Source organism: Pongo abelii, chromosome Y (assembly GCF_028885655.2).
Source record: "Pongo abelii isolate AG06213 chromosome Y, NHGRI_mPonAbe1-v2.0_pri, whole genome shotgun sequence".
NCBI classification, from domain to species: domain Eukaryota; kingdom Metazoa; phylum Chordata; class Mammalia; order Primates; family Hominidae; genus Pongo; species Pongo abelii.
Genome location: NC_072009.2, coordinates 9,950,620 through 9,966,743, shown reverse-complemented (window position 1 = coordinate 9,966,743; position 16,124 = coordinate 9,950,620). Strand labels below are relative to the sequence as shown.

The following is a 16,124-nucleotide window of genomic DNA, read 5'->3' as shown; positions in this document are numbered from 1 at the left end:
ACATGAAAGTCAGACAGAGGTAACCTTAAGGTCTTAGATCTTTTCTGAGCATGTGTCTTGCCCTGGATGTTTAATGTGGCTTTCTCAGTTCTCAAGTACTACGTGGAAGCTTTTTTAGAGTCCCTTTTTCCCCAGATATCTCTTTCTCTAGGATTTGCCTCCCAGGAACTTAAAATTATCTGTTGTTTTTCTAGTCTCTCTCTTTCTCTCTCTCTGTCTCTCTCTCTGTCTCCTCCCCACCCCCACCACCCCGTTTTAAAGCCAGAGGTGGCTGTGACTAATACATTTGCTTTTTTATACTTTCCAAAAACACAGCCTGGGAAGTCTCTTCTCTTCTGAGTGAACTGCCAGGCAGGTGAAAGAAAATCTGGCCCTTGAGGTAGTCCTCCAGGAAGCCACCAGACAGGTCAAAACACACCACCTTAGTTCTTTGGGAAAAAGTTTCACATCATGGTTCCTGTCACTAATCAGCTGCACCAGCATCTCAGGTTGCTTTCCCACAGTAGCTGCTGACATAGGAGTTGGGGCAAGTGTGTATGCAGGGAACTTACTACATTATAGCACTCTTGTACCACAATTTAAAAGCTTTTAAAAATTCATTAAGTATTCTCCTGATTTGAGGGTTTTTTTTTTATTATTTTATTACACTGCTCTGAACATTTCAACACTAGATCATTGTTTCAGTAGAGGGACAGAGTTGTGGAGTTTCCAACTTCATCATTTTTGGTGACTTAATTCTATGACTTTAAAAACTTACATTTCTTTGATTATAGAAGCAAAGATTCTTTTCACTTGTTTGTGGACCCCTCTATATTTGTTTCTTGAATTACGCATATTTTGAGTACTTTTCTATGAATATCACTTTTAAACTTCACAATCTCATTTTTCTTTAGGACATGTACTTGAAGATAGAGCCTTTCCACTCTTCCTACATCCGTTCCAGCATCTAGAGACATCTTTGAGTTCACATCTGGCCCATCAGTTCTGATCCACACCTCTTTCTGTTTTTTTCTCCTTTTTAGGTTGTCCGCACAAACCAGTGTGCAGGGGAGTTTGTCATCACTTTTCCTCGTGCTTACCACAGTGGTTTTAACCAAGGCTACAATTTCGCTGAAGCTGTCAACTTTTGCACTGCTGACTGGGTGAGTGGGCATGCAGTGGGCCTGCAGGTAGAACGTATAAAGAATATGGGTAAGGATTATTGTGGAGATGCTAAGCATTGTGGTCTCCAGATAGCCACACACAATCTTGAACGCACTTGCAGCTACCTGCTGGACGCCAGTGCGTTGAACACTACCGCCGGCTCCGGCGCTATTGTGTCTTCTCCCATGAGGAGCTCATCTGCAAGATGGCTGCCTTCCCAGAGACATTGGATCTCAATCTAGCAGTAGCTGTGCACAAGGAGATGTTCATTATGGTTCAGGAGGAGCGACGTCTACGAAAGGCCCTTTTGGAGAAGGTGGGTGGTCAAGAGCAGAGCTTAGGGATTTAGTCACATATATTACATTACAGAGACACAGACCAACGCTGAGTAACCACTGTGTGCCTGATCTTTAAGTTATGCATTTTGAAATGTAAAGACAGAGTCTGTATGTGTTTATATTTTTTCTTCCAATTTCTCTACAGCTATCCTTACAAGGTTGAGTCCACATCAGGGCTCAGTGTTGGCTGAGGTGGGGTGTCCACAACCCTACTCCTAGTCTTTACAGTATATGTGGGTTGAACACCCCCAGGGCGTCACGGAGGCTGAGCGAGAGGCTTTTGAGCTGCTCCCAGATGATGAACGCCAGTGCATCAAGTGCAAGACTACATGTTTCTTGTCAGCTCTGGCCTGCTACGACTGCCCAGATGGCCTTGTATGCCTTTCCCACATCAACGACCTCTGCAAGTGCTCTAGTAGCCGACAGTACCTACGGTGAGCATGAGAACACTGTGGGGACGTTGAGGAGGTTACAGAGCTGGGCCAGATGTGTACCCTTCCTGGCTTTCTTCCTCTAGGTATCGGTACACCTTGGATGAGCTCCCCACCATGCTGCATAAACTGAAGATTCGGGCTGAGTCTTTTGACACCTGGGCCAACAAAGTGCGAGTGGCTTTGGAGGTGGAGGATGGCCGTAAGCGCAGTGAGTCATGGGAAATGGAAGGAACCCTTGCGTAAGCCTTATTTCTTTCTTTTGGGTATTCTCAACCTAACACTGCCTACCTGTTGCAACTTACACTCTCTCTAGGCTTTGAAGAGCTAAGGGCGCTGGAGTCTGAGGCTCGTGAGAGGAGGTTTCCTAATAGTGAGCTGCTTCAGCGACTGAAGAACTGCCTGAGTGAGGTGGAGGCTTGTATTTCTCAAGTCCTGGGGCTGGTCAGTGGTCAGGTGGCCAGGTACGTGAGAGGAGAAGGCAAAGAAGGGTGTCAGTGTGTGAAAATGAATAACAAAAATGGGTAGACTATAAACACACAATCCTGTTTGAGGCTGAGGCAGGAGAATTGTTTGAACCCACGAGACAGAGAGCCGAGATGGCGTCATTGCACTCCAGCCTGGGCAGCAAGAGGAAAACTCCATCTCAAAACAACAGCAAAAAAAAAAGAAGCGCAGACTCAGATTTTACTGAGAAAGAGTAGATAACACATGGACAAAAAACAGTATAATATGAACTAGAAATTACTGAACTAAACAGTTTCTAACAAAATAATGTGGCAATAAGATATAAATATATACTAGCAAAATTGCAGTCTTTTCCTACTTCTTAGGAAATCTCATAGCATTATGCAGACATCAGAATTTCCATAAAATTTACTTTTGGCTGTGTAGTTAGGTAAAACTTTAGAGGTTAAAATAATCCTAGAAGTTTATTTAACTGTTATTTTCCAAATGTGTAAGACGATCGATACATATGCTTTTTAGATTGAAAAATCAAGTAAATGATTATGTACAGTCAGGCATCACTTAATGATGGCGATGTGTTAGGAGAAAAGCACCATTAGGCGGTTTTGTCATTGTTGCATATGCACTGTCTACTTACATAAACCTGGATGCTGTGACCTCCTACACACCTAGGCTGTGTGGTACAGCCTCTTGTTCCTAGGCTGCAAACCTGCACAGCATGGTACTGTACTGAATATTGTTGTCAGTTGTAACACAATGGTGAGTATTTGTGTATCACAATACACAAATGTAGAATTACTACAATAAAAGAGTTGTGGAAGACATAAAATATGGGGCACTTACCATGAATGAAACTTGCAGGACAGGAAGTTTCTCTGGGTGAGGAACTGACTAGTAAGACAACGTGAAGACCTTGGACATGACTGTACACTACTGGAGACCTAATAAACACTTTACACTTTGGCTATGTTAAATTTATGTAAAGGTATCTTAAAAAAAGATGGTAAATTAGCCTCAGCTACTGTAAATTTTTAAAACTTTTTTTCAGGGTACATGTGCAGGTTTGTTATATAGGTACACTTGTGTCATGGGGTTTTGTTAACCCCATGTACATGGGGGTTTTATCACCCAGGTATTAAGTCCAGTACCGCTTAGTTATTTCTCCTGATCCTCTCCCTCCTCCCACCTTCCACCCTCTGATAGTCCCCAGTGTGTGCTGTTCCCTCTGTGCGTGTGTCCATGTGTTCTCATCATTTAGCTTCCACATATTAGTGAGAACATGTGGTATTTGATTTTCTCTTCCTGTGTTAGTTTGCTAAGGATAATGGCCTCCAGCTCCATCCATGTTTCTTCAAAGGGCATGGTGCCGTTCTTGTAATATCTGCATTGTAATTCCATGGTGTGTATGTACCACTTTTTCTTTATCCAGTCTATCATTAATGGCCATTTAGGTTGATTTCATGTCTTTGCTTTTGTGAGTGGTGCTGCAGTGAACATAACACGTGCATATATCTTCATGATAGAACAATTTATATACCTTTGGGTATATACCCAGTAATGGGTTAGCTGGGTCAAATAGTATTTCTGCCTCTAGATCTTTGAGGAATTGCCACACTGTCTTCCACAATGGTTGAACTAATTTTTACACCCCCACCAACCCTGTATAGCAGTTACTCTTTCTCCGCCACCTCGCCAACACCTGTTATTTCCTGACTTTTTCATAATTGTCATTCTGACAGGTGTTATCAGGTGGTACCTCACTGTGGTTTTGTTTTGCATTTCTCTAATGATCACTGATGCTGAGCATTTTTTCATATGTCTGTTGGCTGCATGTATGTCTCCGTTTGAAAAGTGTCTGTTTATGTCCTTTGCCCACTTTGTAATGGGGTTGTTTTCTTGTAAATTTGATTAGGTTCCTTTATAGATGCTGGATGTTAGACCCTTGTCAGATGTATAATTTGCAAAAACTTTATCCCATTCTGTAGGTTGTCTGTTTACCCTGTGTGTAGACAGTTTCTTTGTGCAGGAGCTCTTTTAATTAGGACTCGTGTCAATTTTTGCTTTTGCCGCAGTTGCTTTTGGTGTCGTCATCGTGAAATATTTGCCCATGCCTGTGTCTGGTTGTCTTCCAGGGCATTTATGGTTTCAGGTTTTAAATTCATGTTTTTAATCCATCTTGAAATGATTTTTGTGTAAGGTATATGGCAGGGGTCCTGTTTCAGTTTTCTGCATATGGCTCAGCCAGATTTCTCAACAGGGTTTACTGAATAGGGAGTCCTTTCCCCATTGCTTGGTTTTGTCAGCTTTCTCAAAGATCAGATGGTTGTAGGTATGCAGCCTCATTTCTGGGCTTTCTATCGTGTTTCATTGGTCTGTGAGTCTGTTTTTGTAAATTGTTTATTTCATAAACATTTAATTTCTATTTGAATGTTTTACTCTTTTCTAATAACGGTTTGCTTAAAACACAAATGCGTCGTAGAGTTGTACAAAAATATTTTCTTTCCTCATATTGTTCTGTAAACTTTTCTGTGTAAACAATTTTTAGATTTGTTTTCCATTTTAAACATTTTTGTTAAAATCTAAGATATAAAGACACACATTGGCCTAGGCCTACACAGAGTCAGATTCTGAATGTCACCATCATCCCCCATCTATGTCTTATTTTAGTGGAAGGTCTTCAGGGCACTGACACATGTAGAATGGGATCTGTTAAGATAACCGTGCCTCTTGCTGGAATACTTCCTGAAATACTTTTGAGACTGCCTGACAGTTAACTTTTGTTTATAGTAGGAGTATATTCTAAAATAATAGTTTAGAAAAATGTGGTGTCAAACATTAACCAGTATATGGCTGTTTGTTATCAGGTATTATGTGATGCATGTGCTAAACAGACTCTTACATGACGGACAGCACAACGGGTTGTTTACACCAGCATCACCACAGACACATGAGGAATGTGTTGCTACTTTACAACTGCTACGATGTCAGCAGGTGATAGGGGTGTTTCAGTACTGTTATAATCTTACAGGCCCACTATTATATATGTGGTTTGTCATTGAAATGTCATGTGGTGCATGACAATGTTAAATCATGTATTTTTAAAAACTCTATTTAAAAAATAATAAAGCTGTGTTAGTAGGAAGGAATTTTAGATGAACTACTCTATTTAAAAAAAAAAGCTGTTAGTAGGAAGGACTTTTAGATAAAGAAGGGATTTTTTTGTCATTAGGTTTAAGGGTCAGAATAAAGGTATCAAGACTGTAAAGCAAGGGTATACATTTGAACCAGTTTCTACCTGGGAATATAAGTAATTTTTTCAATAAACTTTAAGAAAACCTAGAAAGATTTTGAAGTGGAGAAGTACATAGCAAAATGGATATTTTAAATTTATTATTTTGGGCCTATTTGGAGGATAGGTCCCACAGGATGTGGCATGGTCTGATTTAAATTAAATAAACTGATGAGGAAGCTTTTTAAATAGTCCATCACATAATTATTATCCTGAGTTATAATTGAGATGCCAGATTGACTTTTTTCTTTTCTGTGCCACCTAGATATTCAGTGACTCATACTCAGCTTTGTTTCTTGTGTTTTGTCTTCATTCTCATGTCTGTCATATTTTAGAGACAGATTATTTCAAATATTCTTTTTTTCTTTTTTTCCTTTTTTTTGAGGTGGGACCTCACTCTGTCACCATGGCTGGAGTGCAGTGGCGTGATCTTGGCTCATTGCAAGCTCCACCTCCTGGGTTCAGGCCATTATCCTGCCTCAGCCTCCCAAGTAGCTGGGTCTACAGGTGTGTGCCACCACACCCAGCTGATTTTTTTGTATTTTTAGTAGAGATGGGGTTTCACCATGTTAGCCAGGATGGTTTCGATCTCCTGACCTCGTGATCTGCCTGCCTCGGCCTCCCAAAGTGCTGGGATTACAGGCATGAGCCACTGCGCCTGGCCCATTATTTCGGTATTTCATACTTGTTAACCTTTTTTCTCATTGCTGCCTTTCTTTACAACATGGAAACTTAAAATTTTAGAAAAAATTTCACTTTTATGAATAACTCATTTCCCTACTCCGGTTCAAGAGAAATAAGGCTTTTCCAGATTGAACCCATGTTACCCAAATAACATGCCTTGGGTTTCCATTTTAATCTGTCTAAAGTTTTCCTCATGCATTTAACTTCCTGGCCTCTTCAGTTTTCTTTGTCTTGTAGGCAGTTGGAACCAAAGAGTAAATCTTAGAAGTTGTCATCCTGTAGTACAGTTTCGCTTCTGACATAATGAACTCTCATTTCTTGTCTAGAGTAGATTTATTCTGACCATACTTATCATCACTTAGCCCTCCTTCCTTCTTAATCCTTCCATTGCATTTGTACTTCAGTTTCTGGCTTAGTAGATGTTTTGTCTCACTGTGAAAGCTACTACTTCTGAATCCTGTTGGCTATTTGTTTTTACATCTCTTCCTCATTCTTTAACTCTTAACTGGATGACTGATGAAAATATAACTTAAACTACCTGGGGGCCATTTCACATTTTTGTTTTCTCTTGCCACCTATTTGTATTTATTTCTATTCTTCTATCGAATGGTACTAGCCAGCTTGTACCATGGTGGCGTGGTATTAGTAGCCATAGTGGTAGCAGATTAATACTGTTATGTTTTCTCAGGAAGCTGGACTCTCTCACTTTGATATCTGTGATATCTGTAGTGTCTATTAACTGCTGTCAAACGCCTACAGGTGTTTTTTCAAATCTTAACTTGTCAGTATCGCTGAACTTAGAAAAAAACCTTTGTGGGTATTACTGAAATATGAAAGAGAAGGAAGTATGTTAAAAGTCTCAAATTGTTTGAAATGTGGCCTTACGAGGTGTTCCTTCTGGCTTCTACAGGATGGACGCTCCACAGCTGACTTTGACTGAACTCCGCGTCCTTCTTGAGCAGATGGGCAGCCTACCTTGTGCCATGCATCAGATTGGGGATGTCAAGGTAAGGAGGGGCCTGGAAAGTTGGAATTTTTGTTAACAGCAAATACTCAGGAAGTCTGACATGTCAGGAAAGCTTGAGAACCTAATTATTCTAAACAACCTCCTCATAATAGCAGGTTCTTTCCTGGAAGTGGCAGAGATAAGTGTTCCCATACCATCTCTGTCTTTACAGCTTGCAAGGAAATATCCTTCCAGACTGAAATAATTAAAAACTCTAAACAGGACCTATATAAGACACTGGCTCTTGGGAATGGGATGGAGAGGATTGATTGATTAATTGATTGGTTGACTGATTAATTGATTGGTTGGTTGATTGATTTCCCTCCAGACACTAGAGTCTTAGAAATCTTACTAGAGGGATAAGATTGTATTAAAGTGGGTTTGGAAAAAAATTTTGGTAATTAAAGAAGAAAAATGTCATTCTAGGTAAACAGAGGGCCTTTGTTATTATCAGATACATCATGTTTTAGGATGTGGTTGAGAATAAGTGTTAAGCAGTAGGAAATGCCTATAAAAGAAGATGAGAAGTGGAGCAAATCTAGGTGGTTGAGTATTTATGTAGCTAAAGAATCTGCATTTTATCCTATGTCCTTGCAGGATGTCCTGGAACAGGTGGAGGCCTATCAAGCTGAGGCTCGTGAGGCTCTGGCCACACTGCCCTCTAGTCCAGGGCTATTGCGGTCCCTGTTGGAGAGGGGGCAACAGCTGGGTGTAGAGGTGCCTGAAGCCTATCAGCTTCAGCAGCAGGTGGAGCAGGCGCAATGGCTAGATGAAGTGAAGCAGGCCCTGGCCCCTTCTGCTCACAGGGGCTCTCTGGTCATCATGCAGGGGCTTTTGGTTATGGGTGCCAAGATAGCCTCCAGCCCTTCTGTGGACAAGGCCCGGGCTGAGCTGCAAGAGCTGCTGACCATTGCAGAGCGCTGGGAAGAAAAGGCTCATTTCTGCCTGGAGGCCAGGTGGGGCGTAGTCTCTCCCTGTCTGTATCTTGACTATAATCCTCAAAGTTTGGCATGACCCTAAGTATTTCTGTGGTGACCCTTGGGCAACAGACTCCCAGTTGGGCATCTACTAAACTCTAAAGGATTGGCATGATGTATCATGTAGTCCCATCTATATGACATGTCATGTTGATGTTTCACTGTTGTAAAGGCAACAGTTGGGGAAATGTTCCTTGGATGACTTAGTTCCCAGGTGAATGGATGCAGCATGTGACTTACAAGAGACCTACATACCCCACTGCAATGTTAGAGAGTTCCTCGGTGTGGCTTCTTTACTCTGTCACTCAGACTTTTTATTGCTTATGTTTTCAGCAAGGAAACCTAGGACTTAAAAAAGGTGCATGTATACCTGTAACATGTAATGATAGATTTCTCTTTTTCAAAAAAATTTTAGGCAAAAGCATCCACCAGCCACATTGGAAGCCATAATTCGTGAGACAGAAAACATCCCTGTTCACCTGCCTAACATCCAGGCTCTCAAAGAAGCTCTGACTAAAGCACAAGCCTGGATTGCTGATGTGGATGAGATCCAAGTGAGGATCAGTATTTCTGCTTTACTACATCAGGCCAGCAGTTGGAAGAGAGACAGATATACTTTATAGTTTTTACTTGGTTGGGTTGTGCTAGAAAATGAAGGTGGAAAATTGGAGGATTCCTTGAGGGACCTGAGCATGTCAGAATAGGAACCAAGGGAAGAGAAGCATGAATATGGGTGTAGAGCTAAGCAGAGACTATTGATATATAGAAGTGTACAGAGGAAACAGGATACAACAGAGTGACGTGTATGTGTGGAGTTTTTGGTCTGAGCCAATGAAAGTAGGAGTTCAGAGAGAAAAAGAGTTTCTATCACATTTTTCTGTTGCAGAAAATATCTCCAGATTTTCAGTCCTGTGATTATGCAGTATAATACCCAGTATTACTCAGGACAAATTTAGACACAATATTGTTATCATAATTTAAATGAAGTTTCTTTCCCCTATTCCAGAATGGTGACCACTACCCCTGTCTGGATGACTTGGAGGGCCTCGTGGCTGTGGGCCGGGACTTGCCTGTGGGGCTGGAAGAGCTGAGAGAGCTAGAGCTGCAGGTAGTGACAGCACATTCCTGGAGAGAGAAGGCCTCCAAGACCTTTCTCAAGAAGAATTCTTGCTACACACTGCTTGAGGTGAGGTCTGGGACCCAGACCCACAGCCTCTTCTGCATCTCGCCTGGCTGCTGTGAGATGGCGCGTAAAATGAGAACATAGATTTTTTTAGGGGGCACCTGGGTAGGAAGGAGAGGGTGTGGGAGGTGAGGGAAGCCTGGTCATTTCCTGTCTCTCTGCCTGCCTGCCTCAGGTGCTTTGCCCGTGTGCAGATGCTGGCTCAGACAGCACCAAGCGTAGCCGGTGGATGGAGAAGGCGCTGGGGTTGTACCAATGTGACACAGAGCTGCTGGGGCTGTCTGCACAGGACCTCAGAGACCCAGGCTCTGTGGTAAGGAACATGGCCCAGATGGGGAAAAGATGAGTTCTGAGTTTCTCTCTGAAAAGAGGAGAGCCGGTGATGTTAGGGTGTCTGAGCCCTGTTACAGTTCTCCTAGTGTGGGAGCCGGGCATTAGGATGCCAGACAAGGGTAAGGGTGGACTGCTGACCTACTTTCCCCCTCTTCTGGACATGGTAGATTGTGGCCTTCAAGGAAGGGGAACAGAAGGAGAAGGAGGGTATCCTGCAGCTGCGTCGCACCAACTCAGCCAAGCCCAGTCCACTGGCACCATCTCTCATGGCCTCTTCTCCGACTTCTATCTGTGTGTGTGGGCAGGTGCCAGCTGGGGTGGGAGCTCTGCAGTGTGACCTGTGTCAGGACTGGTTCCATGGGCAGTGTGTGTCAGTGCCCCATCTCCTCACCTCTCCAAAGCCCAGTCTGACTTCATCTCCACTGCTAGCCTGGTGGGAATGGGACACAAAATTCCTGTGTCCACTGTGTATGCGCTCACGACGGCCACGCCTAGAGACAATCCTAGCCTTGCTGGTTGCCCTGCAGAGGCTGCCTGTGCGGCTGCCTGAGGGTGAGGCCCTTCAGTGTCTCACAGAGAGGGCCATTGGCTGGCAAGACCGTGCCAGAAAGGCTCTGGCCTCTGAGGATGTGACTGCTCTGTTGCGACAGCTGGCTGAGCTTCGCCAACAGCTACAGGCCAAACCCAGACCAGAGGAGGCCTCAGTCTACACTTCGGCCACTGCCTGTGACCCTATCAGAGAAGGCAGTGGCAACACTATTTCTAAGGTGAGCTTTCCAGGCCAGCCATTGTCCTCATATTTCTGTCTTCTAGCCCCTGTCCTTCTTTTGGCTGCAGTCTTGTCCCTGTTCCCCAGTTGTCAGTCTCCTTTGGCCTAGTCTCGTTGCCCCATTCTACACCTATCCAGATCCCTAGACTCTGATCCCTGTTGGAAAACTGTGTATACTCTCCTTCAGGAGATAGAGGCTCCCAAGTGTTGGGGTTGTGGGAGGAGAGATAGGACCTAGTTCATCAGCTCAATTACTGTTACCCATTCTTTTTTTCCCTGATAGGTCCAAGGACTGCTGGAGAATGGAGACAGTGTGACCAGTCCTGAGAACATGGCTCCAGGAAAGGGCTCTGGTAAGACAGGTGTGGTTTGGGTAGGCTGTTGGCTAAACATAACCGAGTGACCCATGTATTTGTCACCTCTGTTGTGGCCATGGAGGATAAGACCAAGAGTGGCCTCTAACCCAGTCTGTCCCTGCACCCCTCACCCCACGACCTTCCGCCCAGACCTGGAGCTACTGTCCTCACTGTTGCCGCAGTTGACTGGCCCTGTGTTGGAGCTGCCTGAGGCAATCCGGGCTCCCCTGGAGGAGCTCATGATGGAAGGGGATCTGCTTGAGGTGACCCTGGATGAGAACCACAGCATCTGGCAGCTGCTGCAGGCTGGACAGCCTCCAGACCTGGACAGAATTCGCACACTTCTGGAGGTAGGAAGTGGCGTCATGGGCAGGGCAGGAGATTAGGTCCAGCGGGCAGGGATCCCAGTACTGACGTTTTTCTCCTTGTGTGGCTGTGATTGCAGCTGGAAAAGTTTGAACATCAAGGGAGTCGGACGAGGAGCCGGGCTTTGGAGAGACGACGGCGGCGGCAGAAGGTGGATCAGGGTAGAAAGGTTGAGGATCTTGTTCAACAGGAGCTTCAGTCAAAAAGGGCTCGGAGCTCAGGGATTATGTCTCAGGTGGGCCGAGAAGAAGAACATTATCAGGAGAAAGCAGACCGTGAAAATACGTTCCTGACACCTTCCACAGACCACAACCCTTTCTTCAAAGGAAACCAAAATAGGTCACAACACAAGGATTCAGGCTCCTCAGCTGCTTGTCCTTCTTTAATGCCTTTGCTACAACTCTCCTGCTCTGATGAGCAAGAGTTGTGACAGTGGCACCAAAGGTCATTTGTGGTTGTTTTTGTTTGTTTGTTTCTTAAATCCTACTATCTCCTAGCCTGGACCTCAGAAGGAGCTTATTGCCTATCTATAATTTTTCACTGCCAATTTTTGATATCCTCTCTCCTAGAGTTACTGTTAAAAGGTTGGTTCTTAAAGTCCACACCTCGATGCTCAGAAGTGTCTTGCCACCAACATTCCTGCTAGCATACAGGAGTGATTTCGTAAGCCAGTTTCATTCTATTCTGAATAGGGACAAACAAATCTTGAGGAAGCCCAAGTGCATACCTTTATTTTTGCCCCCACCACCCTCTATTTCTGTACTTCAATTTTTGTTTGTTTTTTGTTTTTTTGTCCCTGTCATAAAATATTTTGGTGCTTCAAAACTTGTACCTTCATCGTACCTCCTTTTCTTTTCTCCCCTTGGGTCCTTATTGTAAAAGAAGACAATGTACGGTGTAATTACTTGTAAAGACCAAAAAGAATAGAGAAAAACAAGAATTTCATGACTCTACCTGTGGTCTATTTTTAATTTCATTTCTTTTGTTAAAAATAAACCTGAGTATGTTTGGATACTATGAATATGATTTGAACTTCTTAAACTTTAAGAGTGAAGGACTGAGGTTAGGAAACAACAGTAGCATGGGTCAACATAATTTTTAATAGTCTTGTTCAGGGGAGTGGGGAAGGGTAGATTTTACTTAGAAAACACACATGAGACTTAGGGCCAAGGTTAACGTTTTCTCAAAGGGATGTCCAGTTGACCCAGCACCAGCAGTAGAAAACTTATCTGTCCTACACTTAATTGCTTTGTGCTTTTTATTGAAAATCTGTTGGCTGGACTTGTGTGTGCCAATATCTGAGTTACTTGTTGCATTGCATCATTGAACTATGTGTCTGTCCCCTGTGGCCAGATCACATTGTCTTGGTTACAGTTGCTTTATAGTAAGTCTTACAATAGGGTAGACAGATTCATCTCACTTTTTTGTTTTTCAGATTATTTTAGCAAGTTAAGTCACCAGCTCTCTTTTTCATTATGTAGTTGCTTTTGTGTCCTAAATCTGATTGAGTTGCACCGACACAAGTTATCTCCCTCAGTATTTTCTGTTCTTTCAACTGGTGAATACAATAGCTAATCTAAATCATTTGTTGTAAGAATTCAGTAGGATTGATGTGTAAATATTTCAGGTAAAACCACTATATCAGTATACCACTAATTCAATTCACGGTTCTTGTTTTGTGTGTCTCTGGGTGATCTAATAATATAGACTGTATTATACTCTCTTAATCCCTTTTAGTGAACACATTCTGTCATCGTGGATTGAGTCTCTTGCTTTTCCACTTACTCCTTGCTGACTTGAGTCAGTGTAGATCACGTGATTACCCATAGCATTTCTCATGCCTATAATCATACCTACTTTCCTTATTGTCTACTCTTTTCACCTCTTTCTTTCTTTGATACTGTCATAGGGAACTATAATTAGCTTACCCAGTAACAAAGCTATGCTTGGTGATGACCTAGTAGAGTAGAAATTTCTTCACCTGTCAAAACACAATGTACTTTACCTTACCACACCATAGGGACCAGGTGAAATAAATAGAAAGTCCTGAGATAATTTATCTAAATATGAGAATTGTCTTCTAAACTTCTTTTTTCTCCTCTTCCATAAATAGGAGGAAAGTCGTGATTCTCAAGCCATTACAGATTTCTCTGACACTTGTTAACGGAAAATTCTGATGAGGCATGATGAGAAATTCTGCCTACAAAAATCTCACTAAAGTTCTGAGTCACAAATGGTTCACATACTTCACAGTAAGCAGGCAATCCAAAGTCAGGACAGTTGTATACCTTTCTTAGGTTGCCTCCCCTAATTGGGGCTGTATTAGACATGAGGGGCCAGTTTTGACACTTTTAAAACCATACACAAGGATGCAGCACTAAGTTTTTGCACGTAGGCGAGAATTTACCTTGTGATTAGAAGTTATATGTTCATTAAGAAACATGATGAAATCTGCAGCAAAAGTTTAATTTCACAGGCCATTCAGTGTTCTCTGAGATAATTCTAATTCAGAAAAAAATTTAATCTTGGTTTAAAAAAATTGTAGTAAAACTTTACCACTGGTAGGCCAGCTGTCTTGGTCTCTTCTGCTGTGAGAAAAAATATCTCAAGACTTGGCAATTTATAAACTTAAATGTATTGCTCACAGTTCACATTGTAAACATATACAGCACAAACTTCTGGAGGGACCTGCGCCATACCTGGGCCCATTTCAGCCACAGCTGACAGAGCTAAGGAGTGCTGCACCAGAATTCAGGAAATCAAGTTTTGGAGTGGTACTGCGCAGTGAGCCCCAGGTCCAAGGGCACTCTAGACCTCCCGTTTAAAACCCTCTACTTTCAAGACCCTGACTAATACTCTGGGCCTGTAATGGGTACGATATAATCAAAGAACTCCAAAATGTTTTATGGTAGTTCTTGTTAGGATGAATAGCATCTGACTCCCTTATGTCTGCTAATCTTAATGAAATGTTATATGGACACATGCCTGTTTTCTCCTGAACACGCTTTTTCATTCTTAACATGGCCCAGCTGAGAACTTTCCAAATCTTTAAGTTCTGCTTCTTTTTCAGTTACAAATTTGATCTTTATTTCTCCTCACATTTTACTGTAAGCAATCATGAGAACCATGCCACACCCTTAAGCCTTTGTTTAGTTGCTTCTTCCACATGTCTTAGTTTCATCACTGTTCATTTCCGCCCTTCAGAAACACTAGGACACAAAACTCAGCCAAATTCATTGCCACTTTCTAACAAGGATGGCCTTTTTCCAATTTCCAATGAGATAATATTTATTCATCTAACGTGCTGTCAGATTTTTTTCTTCACCCAGTTTTTTGTTTTGAAAAGTTTCAAGATTTCATAATTTGAACAGGACAATGAACATCTCTGTCCTTCACATAGATGTGATGATGTACCAGTTAATATTCTGTGCCCGTGGACTCACTCCTCTCTCTCTTTCTCTCTCACTCTCTTTCTCTGTCTCTCTTATATGCACACACACACACATGCCTTTTTTGATGAACCATTTGTAAGGAAGTTCCAACACCCGTGTAATTCACTCCTAACTTCTTAGTCACTCTCTTTCCCTGTCTCTTAAACTCAAACACACACACACACGCATTTTTTGATGAACCATTTGTAAGGAAGTTCCAACACCCGTGTAATTCACTCCTAACTTCTTAAGTATCTCCTAAGAACAAGAACATTCTCCTACCTGTTTTCATTCATCCTCAAGATAATGATGTTCAGTTCGCAGATGCTATGATTCTTCTAAGCCAGTAAGAAAAATGGTGTCTGTTTTCCCTGTAACACAGGATTCACTCAATGGAATTAATTCTACTCTGCCTACTTCACAGGGTGCATTGCCAGAGGCCGGCTCTCTGTAAGCCTCTCGAAGAATAGGAAAGTATTTCTGCCCTCCAAAAGCTTACAGTGCTGTGGAAAATGTTGGCAAATCAGATGCAATAATACATATGCAAGTACTTAAGTTTTATCAACTTTTAATGCCATTATATACATGAAAAATACTATTTTTGTCTCTGTTAATTCTTTTTCTCAAAGAAAATGGGATTTAGGAAAATGAGAAAGTGTGAAAAAACATCAGACTGTAGTAGCATTTGGAAAACAATGAGATTTTTTAAGATGTTTGAAGGCATAGTGAGTATGTCTTAAAACTATTATGTTTTTCTTATCAGAGGAATATATTGTGATTGTACTGCCTTGTAATTTCAAGTATTGTGCACCCTATTAACTGGTGTTCTTTTTTTAAAATATTTGTTTCTCTGCATATAACCTTGCTTTTTTCCTTCAACTTTTTAGTTCTGGGGTACACATACAGGATGTGCACGTTTGTTACATAGGACGTGTGCCATGGTGGTTTGCAGCACACATCGTTCCATCACCTGGGTATTAAGGCCTGCATGCATTAATTCTTCCTGATGCTCTTCCTCCCTGATGCCGGAACCCCTTGCCACTGACAGGTCCCCATGTGTGTTATTCCCCTGTCCCCACCCATGTGTTCTTACCATTCACCTGCCACTTGTGCGAATGAATATGCAGTGTTTCGTTTCCTGTTCCTGCATTAGTTTGCTGAGGAAAATGGCTTCCAAGTCCATCCATGTCCCTATAAAGGATGTGATCTTGTGCTTTTTATGGCTGCATAGTATTCCACGGTATATATGTACCACACTTTATTTATTTAGTCTATCATTTATGGGCATTTGTGTTGATACTATGTCTTTGCAATTGTGAACAGTGCTGCTGTGAACATACATGTGCATGT

At 42.3% G+C, this 16,124-nt stretch overlaps 1 protein-coding gene across 5 annotated transcripts in view; it reads left to right on the top strand.

The window, feature by feature from the left end:
- The window catches only part of KDM5D (lysine demethylase 5D), a 45,088-nt gene extending 32,724 nt beyond the window's left edge, over positions 1-12,364 (top strand). For 2 of the 5 annotated variants that reach the window (XM_054545292.2, XM_054545293.2), the window contains exons 14-27: positions 1,023-1,142; positions 1,265-1,459; positions 1,734-1,915; positions 1,999-2,123; positions 2,229-2,376; positions 7,264-7,360; positions 7,957-8,315; positions 8,752-8,890; positions 9,343-9,522; positions 9,695-9,832; positions 10,020-10,619; positions 10,905-10,974; positions 11,128-11,327; positions 11,423-12,364. In XM_054545292.2, coding sequence (XP_054401267.1) covers positions 1,023-1,142; positions 1,265-1,459; positions 1,734-1,915; positions 1,999-2,123; positions 2,229-2,376; positions 7,264-7,360; positions 7,957-8,315; positions 8,752-8,890; positions 9,343-9,522; positions 9,695-9,832; positions 10,020-10,619; positions 10,905-10,974; positions 11,128-11,327; positions 11,423-11,773 — 2,904 coding nt within the window. In that variant the 3' untranslated portion in view covers positions 11,774-12,364. Of the gene's footprint in view, positions 1-1,022; positions 1,143-1,264; positions 1,460-1,733; positions 1,916-1,998; positions 2,124-2,228; positions 2,377-7,263; positions 7,361-7,956; positions 8,316-8,751; positions 8,891-9,342; positions 9,523-9,694; positions 9,833-10,019; positions 10,620-10,904; positions 10,975-11,127; positions 11,328-11,422 lie in introns of those variants that run through there. The other 3 variants (XM_054545294.2, XM_063721471.1, XM_054545295.2) reach the window with 3 other exon arrangements.
- The last annotated feature ends 3,760 nt before the right edge of the window (positions 12,365-16,124 follow it).